At 40.1% G+C, this 24,801-nt stretch overlaps 1 protein-coding gene across 14 annotated transcripts in view; it reads left to right on the forward strand.

Moving 5' to 3' along the window:
• Nucleotides 1–1,922: 1,922 nt before the first annotated feature.
• dock7 (dedicator of cytokinesis 7) overlaps nt 1,923–24,801 on the forward strand; it is a 92,834-nt gene continuing 69,955 nt past the window's right edge. For all 14 annotated transcript variants that reach the window (XM_072914668.1, XM_072914669.1, XM_072914670.1 and 11 more), the window contains exons 1-5: nt 1,923–2,077; nt 16,583–16,682; nt 19,423–19,598; nt 23,790–23,858; nt 23,952–24,081. In XM_072914668.1, the coding sequence (XP_072770769.1) occupies nt 2,040–2,077; nt 16,583–16,682; nt 19,423–19,598; nt 23,790–23,858; nt 23,952–24,081 (513 nt within the window). In that variant the 5' untranslated portion in view covers nt 1,923–2,039. The remainder of the gene's footprint in view (nt 2,078–16,582; nt 16,683–19,422; nt 19,599–23,789; nt 23,859–23,951; nt 24,082–24,801) is intronic.

Here is a 24,801-nt window from a genome sequence, read left to right on the forward strand (position 1 = left end):
TTTATTTGTCATTATTTATACTTTCTAAATAAATGATGTGATAATGTTCATCAGTCAACTCATTGGTGTTAATTTTCAATCTATCAAGATAAAAAAAAACTATATCAAAATCAAATTACAGGATGTTATTTATGTAATTTGCTCATTTTCCTTGACTGGTGCACATGTATGTATATATACATACATGTTAGTGTATATATATACATATATAATATGTATCTATAATACATATATAATATGTATCTATAAATGTATGTATGTATGTATAGATATATACATACATATATAATATGTATGTATATATCTATAATTTATGTATATACAAGTTCATTAAGTTTGTACATTGAGTGAACAGGTAGTTCTAGCTCAGAGTAATTTATGATTTAAAGAAAAGGGGTGGGATTAAATAAGTGTAAACTTTTTCTCACTCCTTTTCAAATATGTAAAAAAAAAAAAAGTCCAAAGCTCATTTGTTTTTGTTTTTTCTTTCCCATTGTTTTCATTTTGTTATAATGTCTGTTAAGGCTATAGCACTGTATTGGATCAGGCTTGCTCTTGTTTTTATGCATATTTGAAATAAAAATATATCAATCAATCAATCAAAAAAAAACATCATGTGGTTATTTATTTTTTTACATATGTAACATCATCTACAAAGATACAAAGAATTGATATGGCGACATCTAGTGGACACATTTAGAACAGCAGTTTCTTTCATTGAAACATTTCGTTTCATTTTTATACTTAGCAAACTCATCCCGTGGGCCAGGTAAAACCTGTTCGCGGGCCTGATCCGGCCCCCGGGGCCTTACGTTTGACACCCCTGTGCGAGACTCCACTTTATTCAAGCTCCATATACAACAGCAGCACGTTCACGTACTTTCACAAATCTCACCCTGCCTTTTATTTTTTTCCGTCCTCGTACATTCCCTATTCGGGCCCACGGAAACAACAAATAGGAAACAAAAGTGCAGGACTATGTAAATAAAAATAAATTACATAATACAACAAATGTGTTACTTGAAAGTAATCATAAGAAATACAATAAAATAATATACATATAAACAAATATATATAGACATATAGGGAGTAATCCTTTTTCTGATTATTATTATAATTATTATTATTATATATATTTTTCTTTCTTCTTTATTTAATTGCTTTATCTGTAAATATTATTATTTTGTTTTCTTGCTGTTTCTTTCTTTTGGGGGGCGGGGGGGTGGCATCGTTGGGATATAAACAAAAAAATATTTTGACATTTAGGGCAGACAACAAATAGACTTAGATTTAGACTTCCTTTTTATTGTCATTCAAATTTGAACTTTACAGTACAGATAAGAACGAAATTTCGTTGCATTAGCTCATGGTAGTGCAGGATATAAGAGCAATAAGGTGGAGATATAAATAAATACATTACTGTCCAGATAACTATATTGCACTTTTGCATATGCATCCACGATTATGGATGTATGTTATATTGTCTTTATATTCCAGCAAGTTAATCCGTTTTGGGGGGGAATTGAGGGGGATATTATTATGATGCGTTCAAGAGTCTTATGGCTTGAGGGAAGAAGCTGTATATATATGATATATGATGTATGTAAATATGGTGTAATGGATAGGAATGTCTGATGCTGGATGTCAATAAAAATGTAATGAAAAAAAAATGAATAAAATAAAATAATCGTGATAAATCAAAAAATGCTGCATGACATACATTACTTTACATACTCAAAGAAAAATTACAGAATCATTTAAATATTTTTACTGGAGTCATCCACCTACATTAAATTTAAAAAAATAAATAAATAAAAATAAAATCTTGAAATGCATTTTTTTGACCGTAAATCCAATGAGGTGAATATATTTGCGTGGGAGGGTGTGTTCTATTGCACCGCACTACAGTCATTACGGTAAGATGTGAAGCTACCATCCTCCAGTTCAACCGTTTTCCCACTGGCCGTAGTGAGCGAGTGACTGGAATTCGTTGGCTGGCTCTCTGGGAATCGCTTCCAAGCACATCAGCGGCCACTGCCATGGCTGAACGCCGCGCTTTCGCCCAGAAGATAAGCAGGTAAAGACGACTCCTACCCGATATCTTTAAGACAAACCGTGCAGTTTGCAGCTTTCAAGTGCCAACAGCCCACCGCCGAGCTAACCCACAGGAGGAGGCCCCGACGTCAGCATAGCCAGTTAGCTTGCTAGCCGTATCGGCAAAGATGCTCGGACCCACCCAGACATGCAGCGTAATGAATTTGATCAAACATAGGCGGTATAATGTCGTTCAATGAATGCATCACGGTCAGACACAAGTCGGCTTGTCAGTTTCTGTACGCACTGATATTTTACAGAAACATGAAACCGTTAGTTTGAGCAGCTAGCTGTCATCTTGTCTCTTGTTGCTAACATTGTTGAAGAAAGACACTGTTTGCATTGCTGGGAATGTGACAGATCTCGACTAAAAGAGGACTGAACAGATACGTGTAATAAAAGTCAGTCTGGGAATAAAAGCCGTCCAACTAATCAAATAATAATAATCTCTTTAACAATGGACTGTGCTGTCAAATGCTGTCATCCCATTGGTTTTGGCTTTTCTGTGTATTTTCTCATCTAAGATTGTCCATGTGTTTGTATTATTATACACACCATTCATCAGAAACACATTTAAGCAATGTTTTTTTTTATTTTTATTTTTATTTAATTTTTTACAAAGTATCACTTCAAGTACCACCATAATGACCAACATTAAAATGTGGTACCGTAGTAGGCCTAAGTATTCATTAAAAACAAGGCAGAAGTTTTTTCAAAGGCCTGAAATGCGATTTTCTTATTTAAACGGGGATTGCAGGTCCATTCTATGTGTCATACTTGATTATTTCGCGATATTGCCATATTTTTGCTGAAAGGATTTAGTAGAGAACATTGACGATAAAGTTCGCAACTTTTGGTCGCTGATAAAAAAGCCTTGCCTGTACCGGAAGTAGCAGACGAGTAGCGTGATGTCACAGGTTATGGAGCGCCTCACATCTGCACATTGTTTACAATCATGGCCACCAGCAGCGAGAGCGATTCGGACTGAGAAAGCGACGATTTCCCCATTAATTTGAGCGAGGATGAAAGATTTGTGGATGAGGAAAGTGAGAGTGAAGGACTAGAGGGCAGTGGGAGCGATTCAGATAGGGAAGATGCTGTGAGAGGCGGGTGGGACCTGATATTCAGCTGGGAATGACTAAAACAGTAAATAAACACAAGACATATATATACTCTATTAGCCACAACACAACCAGGCTTATATTTAATATGCCACAAATTAATCCCGCATAACAAACACCTCCCCCCTCCCGTCCATATAACCCGCCAATACAACTCAAACACCTGCACAACACACAGCCCAAAGTACCGTTCACCTCCCCAAAGTTCATACAGCACATATATTTCCCCAAAGTCCCCAATGTTACGTACGTGACATGCACATAGCGGCACGCACGTACGGGCAAACGATCAAATGTTTGGAAGCCGCAGCTGCATGCGTACTCACGGTACCGCGTCTTTGCATCCAACTCAAAGTCCTCCTGGTAAGTGTCTCTGTTGTCCCAGTTCTCCACAGGCCAATGGTAAAGCTTGACTGTCATCTTCCGGGAATGTAAACAATGAAACACCGGCTGTGTTTGTGTTACTGCAGCCGCCTGCAATACACCGCTTCCCACCTACAGCTTTCTTCTTTGCTGTCTCCATTGTTCATTGAACAAATTGCAAAAGATTCACCAACACAGATGTCCAGAATACTGTGGAATTTTGCGATGAAAACAGACGACTTAATAGCTGGCCACCATGCTGTCCCAAAATGTCCTCTACAATCCGTGACGTCACGCGCCGGCGTCATCATACCGAGACGTTTTCAGCAGGATATTTCGCGCAAAATTTAAAATTGCACTTTAGTCAGCTAACCCGGCCGTATTGGCATGTGTTGCAATGTTAAGATTTCATCATTGATATATAAACTATCAGACTGCGTGGTCGGTAGTAGTGGGTTTCAGTAGGCCTTTAACAAGTACATATATTATATAGTCATATCATTACTTTTTTTTCTATTTTTAAAACACTTCATTTTGGTCTCCATAATGTGTCCTGGTTGTTCTTTGGTCCACATTTTTGAGTTTTAAGGAGCACATTCAGTATGTTGTAAAAAAACTGAAACTTTTACTGGGATTTTATTATAGAAACAAGTCTTGCTTTTCTTTTACTGTCAAACAGAAATTGGTGGAAACAACCTTTTTACCTGTTATTGACTATGGAGATGTGTTGTACATGAATGCTACTGCTGGTTGTCTCCACAAGCTGGATAGTGTGTACCACGGGGCACTGAGATTCATCACCAACTGCGCTCCCCTTACTCACCATTGTGTGTTATACTCAATGGTTAACTGGACATATTTATGTGCTCGACGCCTCAATCATTGGTATATTTTCATCTACAAAACCATTCTGGGTATCACTCCATCTTATCTGTCTTGTCTTTTAACAAAGAAACAAGGAAGTCACAATCTTCGTTCAATGAATGTTCTGCAATTTGTCATCCCCAAAGTAAGAACTGAACTGGGCAAGAAAGCATTTAGGTTTTCAGCACCGAAGGCTTGGAATAACCTACAATCGAATGTTCAACTTCAAATCCTTGTTACATTGCCATCCATCCATCCATCCATCTTCTTCCGCTTATCCGAGGTCGGGTCGCGGGGGCAGCAGCCTAAGCAGGGAAGCCCAGACTTCCCTCTCCCCAGCCACTTCGTCCAGCTCCTCCCGGTGGATCCCGAGGCGTTCCCAGGCCAGCCGGGAGACATAGTCTTCCCAACGTGTCCTGGGTCTTCCCCGTGGCCTCCTACCGGTCGGACGTGCCCGAAACACCTCCCGAGGGAGGCGTTCGGGTGGCATCCTGACCAGATGCCCGAACCACCTCATCTGGCTCCTCTCGATATGGAGGAGCAGCGGCTTTACTTTGAGCTCCCCCCGGATGGCAGAGCTTCTCACCCTATCTCTAAGGGAGAGCCCCGCCACCCGGCGGAGGAAACTCATTTCGGCCGCTTGTACCCGTAATCTTGTCCTTTCGGTCATGACCCAAAGCTCATGACCATAGGTGAGGATGGGAACGTAGATCGACCGGTAAATCGAGAGCTTTGCCTTCTGGCTCAGCTCCTTCTTCACCACAACGGATCGATACAGCGTCCGCATTACTGAAGATGCCGCACCGATCCGCCTGTCGATCTCACGATCCACTCTTCCCTCACTCGTGAACAAGACTCCGAGGTACTTGAACTCCTCCACTTGGGGCAAGATCTCCTCCCCGACCCGGAGATGGCACTCCACCCTTTTCCGGGCGAGAACCATGGACTCGGATTTGGAGGTGCTGATTCTCATCCCAGTCGCTTCACACTCGGCTGCGAACCGATCCAGTGAGAGCTGAAGATCTTGGCCAGATGAAGCCATCAGGACCACATCATCTGCAAAAAGCAGAGACCTAATCCTGCAGCCACCAAACCAGATACCCTCAACGCCCTGACTGCGCCTAGAAATTCTGTCCATAAAGGTTATGAACAGAATCGGTGACAAAGGGCAGCCCTGGCGGAGTCCAACCCTCACTGGAAACGTGTCCGACTTACTGCCGGCAATGCGGACCAAGCTCTGACACCGATTATACAGGGAGCGAACCGCCACAATAAGACAGTCCGTTACCCCATACTCTCTGAGCACTCCCCACAGGACTTCCCGGGGTACACGGTCGAATGCCTTCTCCAAGTCCACAAAGCACATGTAGACTGGTTGGGCAAACTCCCATGCACCCTCAAGGACCCTGCCGAGAGTATAGAGCTGGTCCACAGTTCCACGACCAGGACGAAAACCACACTGTTCCTCCTGAATCCGAGGTTCGACTATCCGGCGTAGCCTCCTCTCCAGTACACCTGAATAGACCTTACCGGGAAGGCTGAGGAGTGTGATCCCACGATAGTTGGAACACACCCTCCGGTTCCCCTTCTTAAAGAGAGGAACCACCACCCCGGTCTGCCAATCCAGAGGTACCGCCCCCGATGTCCACGCGATGTTGCAGAGTCTTGTCAACCAAGACAGCCCCACAACATCCAGAGCCTTAAGGAACTCCGGGCGGATCTCATCCACCCCCGGGGCCTTGCCACCGAGGAGCTTTTTAACTACCTCGGCAACCTCAGCCCCAGAAATAGGAGAGCCCACCACAGATTCCCCAGGCCCTGCTTCCTCATAGGAAGACGTGCTGGTAGGATTGAGGAGGTCTTCGAAGTATTCTCTCCACCGATCCACAACATCCGCAGTCGAGGTCAACAGAGCACCATCCCCACCATACACGGTGTTGACACTGCACTGCTTCCCCTTCCTGAGGCGGCGGATGGTGGTCCAGAATTGCTTCGAAGCCGTCCGGAAGTCTTTTTCCATGGCCTCACCGAACTCCTCCCATGTCCGAGTTTTTGCCTCCGCGACCGCTGAAGCCGCACACCGCTTGGCCTGTCGGTACCTGTCTGCTGCGTCAGGAGTCCCATGAGCCAAAAGAACCCGATAGGACTCCTTCTTCAGCTTGACGGCATCCCTCACCGCCGGTGTCCACCAACGGGTTCTAGGATTACCGCCACGACAGGCACCAACTACCCTGCGGCCACAGCTCCAATCGGCCGCCCCGACAACAGAGGTACGGAACATCGTCCACTCGGACTCAATGTCCAGCGCCTCCCTCGTGACATGTTCAAAGTTCTTCCGGAGGTGGGAATTGAAACTCTCTCTGACAGGAGACTCTGCTAGACGTTCCCAGCAAACCCTCACAATGCGTTTGGGCCTGCCAGGTCTGTCCGGCATCCTCCCCCACCATCGCAGCCAACTCACCACCAGGTGGTGATCGGTAGAAAGCTCCGCCCCTCTCTTCACCCGAGTGTCCAAAACATGAGGCCGCAAATCCGATGACACAACTACAAAGTCGATCATGGAACTGCGGCCTAGGGTGTCCTGGTGCCAAGTGCACATATGGACACCCTTATGTTTGAACATGGTGTTTGTTATTGACAATCCGTGACGAGCACAAAAGTCCAATAACAAAACACCACTCGGGTTCAGATCCGGGCGGCCATTCTTCCCAATCACGCCTCTCCAGGTTTCACTGTCGTTGCCAACATGAGCGTTGAAGTCCCCCAGTAGAACGAGGGAATCACCCGGGGGAGCACTCTCCAGTACTCCCTCGAGTGAATCCAAAAAGGGTGGGTAATCTGAACTGCCGTTGGGCGCGTAAGCGCAAACAACAGTCAGGACCCGTCCCCCCACCCGAAGGCGGAGGGAGGCTACCCTCTCGTCCACCGGGTTGAACTCCAACGTGCAGGCTTTGAGCCGAGGGGAAACAAGAATTGCCACCCCAGCCCGTCGCCTCTCATTGCTGGCAACGCCAGAGTGGAAGAGAGTCCAGCCCCTGTCAAGAGAACTGGTTCCAGAGCCCTTGCTGTGCGTCGAAGTGAGTCCGACTATATCTAGCCGGAACTTCTCCACCTCACGCACTAGCTCAGGCTCCTTCCCCCCCAGCGAGGTGACGTTCCACGTCCCAAGAGCTAGCTTCTGTAGCCGAGGATCGGACCGCCAAGTGCCCTGCCTTCGGCTTCCGCCCAGCTCACATCGCACCCGACCTCTATGACCCCTGCTATGGGTGGTGAGCCCATTGGAGGGGGGACCCACGTTGCCTCTTCGGGCTGTGCCCGGCCGGGCCCCATGGGGACAGGCCCGGCCCTTGTTACATTGAATTAGTTTAAAGCTTCTGTGAAAGGACTGCAGTCTACCTTGTATGTATGCACATGTGTCATGTGAGAAAGTTTTAATGTTGTAAATTTGATGTTTTATGTGTTGTTTACTGTTTTTAATGTAACCTTGCTGCTGTTCTCTTGGCCAGGTTTCCCTTGGAAAAGAGATATTTGATCACAATGGGATTTTTTTACCTGGTAAAATAAAGGCTAAATAAAAATAAAAACATTTTGCATAGATTTTGCTGTAAAGACCTAGCTTTATAACACTTTCTGGCTGCTTCTAAACCGGTTCGTTTTGAGAGGTAGAGTTGTTAGCCCTCCTTACCACGCCCCCTCAACGCTGACTACACTTTCGTCCCCGCCCTGCAGCTATGTTTGGCACAGTAGTTGTTTTTGTTTTGCTAAGACACTGGTGATTGCTATCAGCCAGGTCATTTTTACTTGACTTTCACTACAACCCAACAACCCAGATGATATAGCGAGACCAGCGGCTCACCGCGTGGTCTCCTTTCTCCTTTAGCCGACGCGGTGAGCCGCTGGTCTCGCTATATCATCTGGGTTGTTGGGTTGTAGTGAAAGTTAAGGAAGGCTGGACATTTCTGGTATGATACGCTGGCTAGGGTTAAACTTTAATAGAGTCTTTCTCTCTCTGATGTTAACCTACTCAGTGGCCTAGTGGTTAGAGTGCCAGCCCTGAGATCGCTAGGTTGTGAGTTCAAACCCCGGCCGAGTCATACCAAAGACTATAAAAGTGGGACCCATTACCTCCCTGCTTGGCACTCAGCATCAAGGGTTGGAATTGGGGGTTAAATCACCAAAACAATGATTCCCGGGCACGGCCTCCGCTGCTGCTCACTGCTCCCTTCACCTCCCAGGGGGGATCAAGGGTGTTGGGTCAAATACAGAGAATAATTTTGCCACACCTCGTGTGTGTGTGACAATCATTGGTACTTTAACTTTAACTTTTTAACTTTAAATCCTGGACATATACATGTGTATGTTGCCTATAAAATTATTTTCTATTCTATATCATGTTAATACTTGCACTGCTGCTGCTTTGACTAATTGTAAACAATAGAGGTTCAAGCAGGCTACAGTAAGCCACGCTACAAGCTACATTGTGAACGTAATAACGTGTTATATTACTAACCGGTCAATTGCCAGACACAGTAGGCACAAAAGTAGTTTTAAGGAAAATCATTTTAAATTTTTGCCAAAGGACGATGACTCTATTGTCTCACCGTACAAGGCTAAGCTAGCTATACAACAACTCGAGCTAACATTGTTAATGTATTATTCACACATTTTTAACATACTGTTATCACTTATCATTTCAATGTCTCCTCTAATGCCATAAATAATACTCACCGACTGCGACATTAGAAGTAGTTTTTCAAAAAATTCCATCTTTGTATTTCCGGAAGACGGTGATATTATTGTCTTACAGTATAATGCTGAGCCTGCTACACAACAAATCGAGCTAACATTGCTAACGTATCATTCACACATTTCTAACCTACTGTTATTACTTACTGTTTCATTGTCTCCTTCATTGTCATAAATAGTAGTCACCGAGCCCGCCATTAAAATACGTTTTTTTTTTTGTTTGTTTGTGTTTTCAGAAAATCCACACTTTGTGAAAGTAAAGCAAGACTCTTCTAGGTACACACTCTGAGTGAATTATTCACATTTGAAGGCACATTGCCACGAATCATAAAAGTTAAAAGTAACTTTTTAGCACTTCAGTGGACCCCGACTTAAACAAGTTGAAAAACTTATTCGGGTGTTACCATTTAGTGGGCAATTGTACGAAATATGTACTTCACTGTGCAATCTACTAATAAAAGTTTCAATCAATCAATCAATCAAACTTCTTACTTCAGATGAGGCTAAAGGTTTGTGTAGTGACTTGTGTTGGTTAAAGCAAACAAACAACGGAGCATTTTCCTTCATTCGGTTTCATTATGGGTACAATTTTGTGGCACAGCCAGATTTACATGAATTAAAATAGGCTGACTCGCGGCAGGATGTTTGGGTACATTTTTACCATACATTGATAATCCGCTGACGTCCCACTTGAAAAAAACGTCAGTCTTGAACAAAGTTTGAAGGAAGGCAAGAACTTTTTATAAATATCTTTGCAATTCCTCCACGGTTTGATGTCAAATTTTCGGGACTTATGCAGATCCCAAATACACATAGCAGGTACCAATAGGTAAGAAAGGTTGTTTTTGCATGATAGGGTCCCTTAACTATTTTTGGCCACTGTAACATTACACACAGTTTGAACAGTAAGACTGTGTTTGAATATAGAAAAATAACCTGTACATTTTAAAGGGGACTGCACTTTGTTTTTTATTTTGTCTACATTTCACAATCATTCTGAGAGACAAGAGGACCAAAGGTTATTTTTTTTTAGTTTTCTAACATGTGAAAATCAGCTTATTGTAGGTGGCTAGCAATGCAGCTAATAGGAGCAACCATTTCTACCGGCGTGGTGCAGTTGGGAGAGTGGCCGTGTCAGCAACCTGAGGGTTCCTGGTTCAATCCCCACCTTCTACAAACCTCGTCACATCCGTTGTGTCTTTGAGCAAGACACTTCACCCTTGCTCCTGATGGGTCGTGGTTAGGGCCTTGCATGGCAGCTCCCGCCATCAGTGTGTGAATGTGTGTGTGAATGGGTGAATGTGGAAACAGTGTCAAAGCGCTTTGAGTACCTTGAAGGTAGAAAAGCGCTATACAAGTATGACCCATTTACCATTTACCTCTACATCAATTTAAAAATGAATTAAATAAACGTCAACAATACTTTATTTACGTTCCGAAACCCGTATAATAACCAAGCTGTAGCGACGTTATTGTAAGAGTGAACACTGAGGAACTCTTTTCCTAGCGTAGTAACACATCGCCATGCTGCAGTATTAGCCATTTGTACATAGCTGAGCTAGCCAGAGAGCGTATGCAGTGTAGTTGTAATAACACGCATGATGTGATGCGTGTATCATGGTCGATACACAGTGACTCACTCGATGGACAGTTGTTCGTCCGATCCAGCTGGCCGGGGACATTTCCTGTTTATTATGGGTAAGCAATCCATTTATGTCGAAATAACTTGTCTCCAGGTTCCACATTTATAGCGTCGTCGCTTTTACCTCACTCTCTCGTCTGCTCCAAAGTCTCACCCTTTTTTTGTGCTCACTTCTATATCAGTATATTTAGCTTCAAATGTATAAGATTGTGAATCCTCATTTGTCCAAAAATAGTCGTCTTGTTGTCTGTTACCAAGTCTGCCATGATTAGAACACACACGCATGTTTAATTCTGGAAGTAGGAACAAACAGTTGTTGCCAGAAGTCAGACGTGCGCTGCCATGGAAACAGAAATCAATGCGCGGAAGAAATCAGTCCAGGAAATGATTAAAATGATCAAAATACGATAAATATTGAACATGTTACATATTGTTATGAACGTGTCTTACTACACTATATATATAGACTTGCACTGTATATTAAAACGTTGCTGGAGGGTTTTGAAGTAGTTTTAGAGGGCTTTGAAGGGTACAACGGTGACTCCCATAACCGCATCTTTGTATCATCATTAAAATCCTAAAAAAAAGACATGTGTTCTTGTCTCTCATGATGATTGTGAATGTTAGGCAAAATTCCCCAAAAAAGTGCAGTTTCCCTTTAATCAAGTGATTCTTTGACGTACCACTAAATGGAGCCTGCGTACTATCACAGTTTCAGATCACTGTTATAAAGCATAAGATTGAGCTATTTAAAACTAATACCTACCAACGACTTCGGAAGTTGAATGTAAAAACAAATAGACTGTAATAAATGTTTGCTTAATGTTCATGTTGATAGAATACCTAATGCAAAGTAAAGACAACTGCCAAAACAAACTGGCAAGCTTGAAAAATGTCTGTCAGTTTGGTTAGGCTGTTTTTCCCCAATGTTGACAGCTTTCTAGGGGTACAATTCTGCATGCACAGTATTAGAGCTGCAACCATTAATCAATTAAAGTAATTAATTAATGCGCTGCTTGTAACCTTGTGTTCAGTATCATAAAGTTTATCATGGTGTGTGGATCACTACGAAACAAATGTAGACATTCCAGAAAAACTAGTCGTAGAACTGTTGGAGCTATTTCTTAGTTTAAATTTGGGTTGTCCCGATACCAATATTTTGGTACCGGTAACAAAATGTATTTCAATACTTTTCGATATTTTTTAAAATCAAGGGGACCACAACCAATTTAATATTGGCTTTATTTTAACACAAAATCGTATGATACATTAAACATATCTTTCTTATTGCCGTCAAATAACAATTTACAAGTGTATATATCACATACAGCCTAACATAATCTAGGATTAGGTTAAAAATAGAATAGAAAGCTTAATTGACATTGTATTAAATGCTTAAATGATTTGTGTTTTGCCACTATGTGGGTGGTTTGGACCGTGCTAATAATTGGCAACAAGCTGATCGGCTGTGTGCGTATCTGTATGTGCACAGCAGGGAAGCTAGTAAACTACATTACCTTTCGATCTGACTGCTTGTTAATTGCTTAGCTAAGTTTGAAGCAAATATTGTAATACTTAAATCATGCCACTTTTGGCAAGGCAAGCATTAAAGAAGTGCAGCGCTTCTGTGTTTAAAGCGTCATCTTTATCGATAATTATGAAGCCCAAATACCTCTTTATTGTGCCTCACGCATCCTCTTTATTAACCAGTAGAATTGCCGTTTTTTGCCATTCTTCCTCTTTACGCTGTTTCTTCTTGTATGCACTCGTGTCTTTGTGTGTACGTGCTGACACACTAAACATCATGCACCCCGGCTCCGTACGCCATCGCCGCACGGCAGCATGCGGATGAAAACAAGTAAACATGGCGGTGAAAGTGAATGTAAAATAATGTAAAAGTAAAAAATCCGGTATAAGTCCGTGTCAAAAGATGCTGAAAGGCCACAAACACTTGCACAACTTTACAAGGATAAACGTAACCTCCCAAAAGGAGTTTTATGTGGGTTAAGTGGCGCCAATTGCCCAAGGAGATCAATAAGAGATGTTTAGTAGTGAAATCATACTATTACATGCAGTAAGCACATGCTAATTTCTCTGTGATAGTAGTGTACTCGGCAGTAAAACTATAAAAAAAAACATAATTCTCTTATACTATTTCTATTATTTGTTGCAATAATTTCAGGTCAGCTTCTCATGCCTAATCTTTTCTTCAAGCAATAATTTCAGGTCAGCTTCTCATGCCTAATCTTTTCTTCAAGTGTATACAGCAACCGACATTAAAAGCGGTTGCCTGTTTAGTGTTTACACTCATCTTATTGTGGGGTGAGGAAAGCAATGGAGATTTGTGAATGTCATCTTGTCATGCCTAAATAAAAACGAATCCATGTGTATTAGCAATATGTTTTCAAAAAAGTCTCAAAAAACAGGTAAGAATGTATCCATACACCCCAGATACAAAATGAGCTGAGCACATTTGAATGTTATCCACATTATTCACATCCAAATTCTGTTTGAGCCTTGCAAGCCATAATCACCTTCCTTCTTTTTAGACAATCCCTCTGCACACACTGTTTTTCACAACTTTGTGCAGATACAGTAGTACTGTACCGGTAGATGTTTTTATTGGTTTGCTCAATTCTGACAGCCGAAAAAAACATTACCAAAGATAACCATTTAGCTTTAGCAGAGATGCTAACTGTCCCTTGCACAGACAATATATTGTTGTGCTTTCCTGGTCTTAAATTATTTTCAAGATTGTCTTAAAAAAGTCTTAAATTTGACATGTTGAAACCTGCAGAGACCCTGCAAGTGCTTTTGCAATTTACTGTATGTCCATCGTGTGGCAATACATTTTATAATACAGTATTTTAAAGTTTTCTGTCTGAACTTTACGGGCTTATTCGTGCCTATGGGCACTGTTTGAGGTACTGTGCACACATCCTACTTTATAACTTAGAGTAGCACTAAGATGCATTGAAATAGCACACACTCTCTGTACCAACAGGACACACGCAAGTGACAGAAATCAGTGACAACTTAAAGGCCGAATTTTATTAACAAATGATAAACATGCGCAGCAGTTTACCGTATTTGTGGGCAATGGCTGGTAAGCAACATACTTCTGTAACAATATGAATAATTCATATCACGTGTCCAAAATGATCACGGTTATCATAATTATCGCGGTATTGAATGTGCTCAAAAAGTACATCTACTGTACACTCATTGAAATTTGACCGTACATATATTTTTTTAATAACTAAAATAAAGAGAGACACCGTTAGAAAACCCACTATTATGCATGTTTTCTATTTCTTATGTGAATGTTGTCTGTCTATCTGTGTTGGCCCTGCGATGAGGTGGCGACTTGTCCAGGGTGTACCCCGCCTTTTGCCTGATTGTAGCTGAGATAGGCTCCAGCACCCCCCGCGACCCCAAAGGGGATAAGCGGTAGAAGATGGATGGATGGATGCTTGACCAATAGTATTTTTTTTTTTTTAGCCTTAGTATTTTATCTGTTTTAATTGTTAGGATTTTATTGTTTTAAATATCGTTTGTAGCACTTTAAGATTTTTTTCAAATTAAATGTGCATAACAAATAAAATCTATTAATATTATTTTTATTACTGCTGGCTGTTGATGTGGCATCCTACTCTATTGAGTGGTCCTTGACTGCACAGTAAAATATTCTTATAGAATAATCACTTTGTCTAAGAGAGCACAGTTTGTAGGTTCAGTGTGCACAATTGAATAGCTTAGTTGCTCAGACAGCACTGTGTTTATATAAATTCAGATTGTGTGTTATGTTGTTTCGGGAAATCGGGAAAGATGTCAATATCTCTTGGTTTTCATGTTAGCATTTAAGCTAGCGAGCTGGCATCAGTCAGTCTGTGAGTTTATAAAAGTGCAGTTATCAATCAGTTTTTCAATATTTTTTATTAAAAATGTTAAAACTAACCGTTGCGATGAGGTGGCGACTTGTCCAGAGTGTACACCGCCTTCTGCCCGAATGCATTTGGGATAGGCTCCAGCACCCCCGTGATCCCGAAAGGGACAATCGGTAGAAAATGGATGGAATACTAACCGTCGAGAGTTTTACCGCGGTTATCATTGATACTGTTTGTCATTACTTCCATATATCCCACACATCCGGCAGCATTTGTTTGAGCTTCAGCCAACAAGTGTGTTTTCAGGCTGCCCGAATGGGTCATAATGGGATCCCAATGGGATCTGAAGATGTTGTTTATCACCAGTCATACATACAGTATTTGCTAAACATCAAAGCTAGACAAAAACTAAAAATCAAGCTAAAAATATGCCCCAATCTCTGGCTGTTGTATTTTAAAGAAGTAATGTCTATGCTGTGAAATGTTTTTATATATATATATATATATATATATATATATATATATATATATATATATATATATATATATATATATATATATATATATACTGGTATAAATAGCCAATTCAATTTTTCAAAACCATGACAATAAGCGTTATTTAACCAAGTTTAACTAGTAATTTCATGAGATGACATAAAAAATATTGCACGGTCCTAAGTGATAGCTTTTTTGAAACATGATATTGCCTTATAAAGGGCTGTTGATTAAATCCTTTAATACACAGTCTAAGTATACTAATGATTAATGCTCCATCAATAGGATGCTCCATCGGATAAAACAAGTAACTGCACAGTTAAGGGTTTTTTGTGGTTGTTTTGTACCTGATCTACTTACAGTACCAGCTGGGATCTCTATGGGGGTCTGGAATCTTAATTGCTCTTAGTGTTGTGTGCACCAACTGAGTTTATCCCTGCCTTGTATTTGTGCTTTTTTGATTTTGTGAAATAAATGAATTGGCAACGTCCCTGCCAGGTTTTGTTAAGATTATGGTTTTAGTGATTTAATAGTAATGTGAGATTTTACTAATAGCACAAAGAACCAGACCAAAGACACATCGAGCTCCCCCAGAATAATACCACTTCTCAACAGCCACATAATACCACTGCATGATAGATATTACAGTCATTTGGGAATAAATGAATGTTATTCAATGAGGTTAAATCTTAACCTTCAATGAGGTTAAATCTTAACCTCATTGAATAACATTCCTTTTTTACCTTATGGTAAATAGAAAATGGGTTATACTTGTAGCGCTTTTCTACCTTCAAGGTACTCAAAGCGCTTTGACACTTTTTCCACATTCACACACACATTCACCCATTCACACACTGATGGCGGGAGCTGCCATGCATATATATATATATATATGTGGGTGAAGTGTCTTGCTCAAGGACACAACGGACGTGACTAGGATGGCAAAAGCTGGGGATTGAACCAGGAACCCTCAGGTTACTGGCACGGTCGCTCTACCCACCGAGCCACGCTGTCCCCCTCCAACTATCTAATGTCCAGCACTCCAATTATGAAAAAAATGCTCTGTGACAGTATGCAGCATTCAGTCAAAAACAACACATATGCAAATACATTTGCATCAGGGTACAACTCATTTAGAATTTTACAGTTATTTTTATGTATAGCACACATGCTCCTTGTTAGGGACATGAAGGACTTTTTCTCAGATCACACCACTCTACACATCAATTAACCATAAAATATGCAATGGCTTAGCATTTTTGTAGAATTGGGCTACTCTCATTTACCATTTCGGAATACATGTTTATTTATTTAGACACACCATTGCTTGGACATTCATATGAAATTAATACATTTTCTTTTCTTTGCAGGACTGTGGCAGCAGAGGTCAGGAAGCAAATAGCGGGCCAGCATGGCGGCTCCCCACAGCTCTTCAAAAACCTCAATGTTGGCAACACAACAAGTAACACAGTGAGTGGACTCAACATTTTTTTAAATCAGTCCTTACTTGGAGCTGCAATCTAACTTACCAAGTTTATTAAACAACTGGAACGCTTGTGTCTAGGGTTTTGGACTGAGTACTTGGGGTGTTCCGATCAGGGTTTTATGCTGCCGATTCCGATACCGATTACTTGTATTAACTGTACATTTTTCAATGTATTTATGGTGAGTGCTATTGACAGTGTAACACTATCAACATAATATGTAAACTAGTTTCTTATTTTATTTTATTAAATACAATTATTAGAGCAAAACAAAGTTAATAATCCAAAATAATGAAACAAAAAACTAATTTACTATTTTCTAATCATTAAAATCTTTTTTTTTTCTCAAAGTCCTTTTGTGCCCAGGAAAATATTCCTTGGGCTTGTAAACATCAACAAAAACAACAAAAAATTATTTTTTTGAAAATAAAAATATATATACAGATTCTCTTGGTACCGATACTACCAATTTATTGTCTTTTAACTTACGTGTCATGTACTGACTGTGACAATGCTGACACACCAACAGTTGTTATATTATCCTTTCTTTACTAGACTCTTATTTATATACCGGTACTTGCTAATTTCCTGTTAATACCTGCTTGCTTTCTGCTGTAACTTTGTTCCATCTACACTTCCTAAACTTTACTAAGCACTTATTTATTGGTGGTGTTTAAAGTTAGATTTGATAAGATAGATAAAGATAGATAGATAGATAGTGAGAGATATATAGATAGATAGATGGGTAAACTTTATTAATCCTCTCATAGGAGGAAAGTCTTAGCTGTAAGCTTAGCTATTAGCATGCTTGCTCTCGATGTGCAACATGTTTAGCCTTGTCCACAATGTGTATGGAAACACACAGTTAGATGCTAGCCGCTTGTCAGCCGGTGGACTAAAAATAAATACATAAGGGTCAGAAGGGATGCCATTTGAGATTGGCATTAAAATGCATTAATTGTCAATGACGATCACGGACTTTCTCGCAAAAATTATCAAATATTGATGGGATCAGCACGTAGCTACCGAATACTGGGATTTTTTGGTACTGGCTCCTAATAGGGTCAATACAGGAGGACCGTTAAGATTCTGGCAAAATTATACAACTATCTGGCGTGGCGCCGTGGAAGAATGGCCGTGCGCGACCCGAGGGTCCCTGGTTCAATCTCCACCTAGTACCAACCTCGTCATGTCCGTTGTGTCTTGAGCAAGACACTTCACCCTTGCTCCTGATGGGTGCTGGTTAGCGCCTTGCATGGCAGCTCCCTCCATCAGTGTGTGACTGTGTGTGTGAATGGGTAAATGTGGAAGTAGTGTCAAAGCGCTTTGAGTACCTTGAAGGTAGAAAAGCGCTATACAAGTACAACCCATTTATCATTTATCATTTATCTGTATTTTTTTATCCAGTTCACCACACAGCTATGCAGAATAAGATACATGGGTAGAGGACCTGGTAATTGCCTGGGAATATTAAAAAAATAAGGAAAACAAAGGTATTGTTTTTTTTAACCTTCAATGTACATAAATTAATCCTGAACAAATATTCCCATCCATACACTCAAGCACACCCCTCTCTCTTGTCGTAACAATCATTAATACAAATCCATGTATTGCACAAAATAAGCCAATACTTATAAATCATATAATAATATGAGTATTTTTTTAATAGTATTTTTTATAGTATTTTAGAATAACATTGAATCATATAGCTATTATGGATTGTCCACATTCAACTCTTCTAGAATCTGTGTAAGCAAATGTTGTTGGAGGGGTAGCAGCAAATTGGCCTTTAACAACCATTAACAGAATATTAGCAACCTTCTGCCCTCTGCCTCTTATTTAAGTTACCATTGGGCGATGAAGTGGCGACTTGTCCAGGGTGTACCCCTCCTTCCGCCCGAATGCAGCTGAGATAGGCTCCAGCACCCCCCGCGACCTCAAAAGGGACAAGCGGTAGAAAATGGATGGATGGATGGATGGGCGTTATTTAAACTGTGGGCTGCTAAACTAAACTCACTGAAAAACACACATATGCATACATTCTCAAATGTGTGCCTGACCAAACTTAGGAAAACTGATGGTTCTTGATGCTTCACTCTAGGGCTGCAACAACTAATCGATTAAATCGATTAAAAAATAGTTGGCGATTAATTTAGTCATCGATTTGTTGGATCTATGCTAAGCGCATGCGCAGAGGCTACTTTTTTTATTATTTTTATTATAAACCTTTATTTATAAACTGCAACATTTACAAACAGCTGAGAAACAATAATCAAAATAAGTATGGTGCCAGTATGCTGTTTTTTTTCAATAAAATACTGGAAAGGATAGAAATGTAGTTTGTCTCTTTTATCCGATTATTAATTGATTAATCGAAGTAATAATCGACAGATTAATCGATTATCAAATTAGTTGTTAGTTGCAGCCCTACTTCACTCCTTCACACACACGTTTTCAAAATGTATTAATTTCAGAACATTTTATGACATTCAATCATGATTTTTTCATTATGGAATTTTGTGCAGACACTAATAAGAATTTACATATATATATGATCATATACTGTGTTTCTTATTGTGTCTACTTTAATAAAATCAAAACTATTACCGGTAATTAAGAAAATACCTGGTTTGTTTTAATTTTTTTTGCCTCGGCTTTGTCATGAGAAAAAATGTCAACTGTCTTTCTTCTACCTTTTTTTTAATATGCGTTTGATCACTTTATAGGTCCCACTTACAGAGGCAGTGGAGCCAGTGGATTTTGAGGACTACCTCATCACTCACCCTCCAATTGTGGAGTCAGGACCTTTAAGAGATCTGATAGAGTTTCCCCCAGATGACATTGAGGTCATCTACACACCCAGGGAGTGTCGCACAGTGATACAAGCCGTTCCAGAGGAAGGGTAAGCATTTGCTGGAGCCAACCAAATTTACTCATTAGATGGATTGTTCGTACCAAAAAAACAGCCAAAATACATAATCCAGATAGCAATGTGTATGTTTTTTAATTGTTAATAAGCAGGCTACATCCTCATTGATGGAATATACCATAAAATGTTAGGAGTAGATCATTTAATTTTGCTTTAGGAGAGGTTGCGCTTCAGTGTGCAACCTCTTTTAAACGTTGACATGTGTTACATAATTTTAGCATGTTAACTGAAAAGAGATGATTTTAATTTACATTTGAAACATTTTCCTTGTGGTCTAAATAATATGTATTGGATATGCTTTTGGTGTAAGTAAGACGTTTGTTTCTGGAAGCGTTCTTAGATTGCAAATGAAAACCTCTCCAAAAGTATCATAGTTTGTATTTTAAAAATGTACACTGTTTAAATATATACATACTTTTTCTTCCAGACATGGGTTGAAAATAAACTTCATAAACATTATATAGATTCACACAGAAACAACATTAGGTACACCTGCACACACTTTGATCCATTCAGAGAGTGCATAAAAAAGTAGGTTTTTAGCAGCATTGCTGTCACTGCATGTTGCAAGTCGGTGTTATTATGCACATGCCAAGATTAGATGATAATAATACTTTATTTGGGCTGGGCGATACGGCTGAAAACTGTATCATGATATAAGTGTTTTATATCAGTCGATAATTAATTATTGATATTTTTTATGACCTAACAAAAATAAGGACCAGGAGAAAAATATATAAAATTTTTATGTAAAATGTACCCATTCTCTGACTTATAATCTCTTTAGCTATCAAGGCAGAAAGGAAAGGAAATGTCACAACCATGGAAAACACTTAATGTAAACAAAATTCTAAAATCACATTGAACACTTATCCAGTAACTTCTTAAAATGAAGGTGCAAACATTTTTTTAACAAACTACACTGTTAAAATCCAAACCTGGAGAAACCTGAGAATACATATATACTGCATGTTTAGTGCCAGGAAGTTATGGTTGTGTTCTGGGTGAGCGCGGCTAAACTGGTGTGGTATCTATCACCGGTTTCAAGAGGACGAGCGCCTTGCATAAAGTCCATTTAAAAAAATCAAAGAAAAAAAACTGCCATACTGTCTGTCTGTCAATGTGACTTTTCTTGTTTTATTATCAATTTATTTGCTCTCTGCAGCACCCCTTTTTAGATTCTCTTTTCACTTAAGAATTCACTGCGAAACAACAAGAGGGCGCAACCAAACGTGATAGTTGATACTGTCACCAAATTGGCTGTTAGTGTGTCACTCCCACTGATCAGTGATCACTTCCTGCGCCGCCGAGAGCCATACCTTTGTTCATGCCACCAAACTTTCTTTACAACTTCCGGTTTCTTCACAACTTCTGGTTTCTTCCAACGGAAAAAAAAAAAATCTAACATTTCATCTCTGAAGTTTGTATTGATATGGATTACGTATCTTTCACCATATATATTCATGTTGTTTTATCACCCAGCCCTATACTTCATCCTAACTTTTTGTGTTTCCTCATAGCCTGAAGCAGAGGGGGTTGAACTCATCCCCCTCTGACTGAGAGCTTTACCTAATGTACAAATAGGTGTGTCCACCTCACTGTGACCTCATGACGTATCCAGTCAGCAAAACACCGCAAACTGAGGCATCCAAAGCTATGTGCAAGTTCACGACAAAATGCATAAACCTTGTGATTTTATGCTTTGACATTGTTTAATATGAGTATCCCAACTTTGCAACATTTATATCATACAAGAGGAAATTCATCATAGGTCCCCTTTAAAGTAACTAACAAATGTTAACAAATTATAATTGTATATTAAGAAACAGACAAAGAATGATGCTTCTGCAATTTTAGCCCTAAACACGTATTTTCCGAATTCTTTGAATATAAAGTTCTTAAAAAAGAGGAAATCTGTCTGCATTAAAAAGCACATTCATTAGCTCTCATATGCTCTCAAGCCTGCAATAGCAACAGCCGCAGAAAATGTCATGCATTCTGATGCTTATTTTTGTCAATATAACGATGTATTAGACATTATACTACCGGTATACCATTCTACAAACCCTGTTTCCATATGAGTTGGGAAATTGTGTTAGATGTAAATATAAACGGAATACAATGATTTGCAAATCCTTTTCAACCCATATTCAATTGAATGCACTACAAAGACAAGATATTTGATGTTCAAACTCATAAACTTTATTTCTTTTTTGCAAATAATTAACTTAGTATTTCATGGCTGCAACACGTGCCAAAGTAGTTGGGAAAGGGCATGTTCACCACTGTGTTAAATCACCTTTTCTTTTAACAACACACAATAAACGATTGGGAACTGAGGAAACTAATTTTTGAAGTTTTGAAAGTGGAATTCTTTCCCATTCTTGTTTTATGTAGAGCTTCAGTCGTTCAACAGTCCGGGGTCTGCGCTGTCGTATTTTACGCTTCATAATGCGCCACACATTTTCGATGGGAGACCGGTCTGGACTGCAGGCGGGCCAGGAAAGTACCCGCACTCTTTTTTTACGAAGCCACGCTGTTGTAACACATGCTGAATGTGGCTTGGCATTGTCTTGCTGAAATAAGCAGGGGCGTCCATGAAAAAGACGGTGCTTAGATGGCAGCATATGTTGTTCCAAAACCTGTATGTACCTTTCAGCATTAATGGTGCCTTCACAGATGTGTAAGTTACCTTGGGCACTAATGCACCCCCATACCATCACAGATGCTGGCTTTTGAACTTTGCGTCGATAACAGTCTGGATGGTTCGCTTCCCCTTTGGTCCGGATGACACAATGTCGAATATTTCCAAACACAATTTGAAATGTGGACTCGTCAGACCACAGAACACTTTTCCACTTTGCATCAGTCCATCTTAGATGATCTCGGGCCCAGAGAAGCCGGCAGCGTTTCTGGATGTTGTTGATAAATGGCTTTCGCTTTGCATAGTAGAGCTTTAACTTGCACTTACAGATGTAGCGACAGACTGTATTTAGTGACAGTGGTTTTCTGAAGTGTTCCTGAGCCCATGTGGTGATATCCTTTAGAGATTGATGTCGGTTTTTGATACAGTGCCGTCTGAGGGATCGAAGGTCACGGTCATTCAATGTTGGTCTGGAGGGATTTCTCCAGATTCTCTGAACCTTTTGATGATATTATGGACCATAGATGTTGAAGTCCCTAAATTTCTTGTAATTGCACTTTGAGAAACGTTGTTCTTAAACTGTTTGACTATTTGCTCACGCAGTTGTGGACAAAGGGGTGTACCTCGCCCCATCCTTTCTTGTGAAAGACTGAACATTTTTTGGGAAGCTGTTTTTATACCCAGTCATGGCACCCACCTGTTCCCAATTAGCCTGCACACCTGTGGGATGTTCCAAATAAGTGTTTGATGAGCATTCCTCAACTTTATCAGTATTTATTGCCACCTTCCCCAACTTCTTTGTCACGTGTTGCTGGCATCAAATTCTAAAGTTAATGATTATTCGTGTTGCTGGCATCAAATTCTTAAGTTAATGATTATTTGCAAAAAAAAAAATGTTTATCAGTTTGAACATCAAATATGTTGTCTTTGTAGCATATTCAACTGAATATGGGTTGAAAATGATTTGCAAATCATTGTATTTAGTTTATATTTACATCTAACACAATTTCCCAACTCATATGGAAATGGGGTTTGTACAAGGAGTCAACTTAAATTGATATTTTGCATATACATTAAATAATATCAGCACATGTAAGGCATTGGCCTAATCATGTATGATGCTAAATGTAGATAATGACATTGTTTAGACCAGATCAAAGAATACAAGCCAAAACAATGTTTTACTTGTCGGGATTTTTAGAAGTCTTCACTCAGCCTTTGACTTATTGTGTGCATTTTCCATAGGATTTGTTCGTATTTAATTTGTACTTTCACATCGTGTTTTATATTTATATATATATTTACATGGCAGCCAAAATAAGAAGCAGTTAGGGGAAATTGCGCACATTTTAATCATTTTAGTCATTATTTTCTTTGTGTCGCTTTTACTCGTTGGTCTAAACTAATTTAATTAAGCCTGACATGCAGATGTGATGATTCTGAAATGTTAGATTTGAAAAAATAAAATAAAATAAACTATTTGTATTATTTAAAACGTGTTTGTAATGGGCTGTTTTCAGGGATACCGACCCTCATGTGAGAGACTGTGTCAGATCTTATACAGAGGACTGGGCCATTGTCAACAGAAAGTAAGGCTTTTTTGTGTAGAAGAATGCATATAATAAAATAAACAGCACAGCTTTAATGACCACGTGCAATTGTTTTCATGATATTATTTTCAGATACCACAAACTTGGCACAGGTTTCAATCCCAATTCATTGGATAAGCAGAAGGAGCGCCAGAAAGGTTTGCCCAAACAAGTGTTTGAGGCTGACGAATTGCCGGACAGCAGCAGCTATCAAGATGACCAGGTTACGATTTGTGTAGTCCATCCATTTATTTGGTCACGGATAAGCCAGAGTCTATCCCAGCTGACTTTGGCGATAGGCAGGGCACACCTTGGACTAGTCACCAGTCAAAAGACAGGGAACATACTGCATAGACAACATTGAGTGATTTACAGTTAGCAATTAGCCTTTCATGCGTGTTTTTGAAATGTGGGAGGCAACAAGACTACCGCAAGTAAAACCATACGGGCATGTGAAGATGCCAACTCCGCCAAGAGATACCCAGGCCATGATTTGTAAATCTCACAGGAGAAATCATGCAAACTAGTGAGTTATAAAATCTTATCTAGATGGATCCAGATTTAGTATGCAGTTTGCTGCAATATTCCAAATATTGTTTAATGTATGTCAGTTCTATTCACCTGGCGGCCCGCGGGCCACATCCGGCCCGCCAAAGCTTTTAATTTGGCCTGCCGGACATCACCCAAATAGGCTTGATGAAACCGTTTAACTTTAGGGTTGCTCATTCATGCAGTACTCCCGCTACCGGGGGCAAAAGCAAGGAATGGGTCACGATGAAGCAGCAGTGGGGTGAGTAGAAGAAGACTACTCATTGAACCCTTAAAAAAATCAAAATAAATTACAAAAATCAGACTTTAAACAACGATTGGACAACAAAGTATGAATGTTCTACTCCGAGTAAGTGCTCAAGTCATTGTTTCCTGTCGGACCTTTTAAGCGACC

This window comes from Nerophis lumbriciformis, linkage group LG14, assembly GCF_033978685.3.
Source record: "Nerophis lumbriciformis linkage group LG14, RoL_Nlum_v2.1, whole genome shotgun sequence".
NCBI classification, from domain to species: Eukaryota; Metazoa; Chordata; class Actinopteri; order Syngnathiformes; family Syngnathidae; genus Nerophis; species Nerophis lumbriciformis.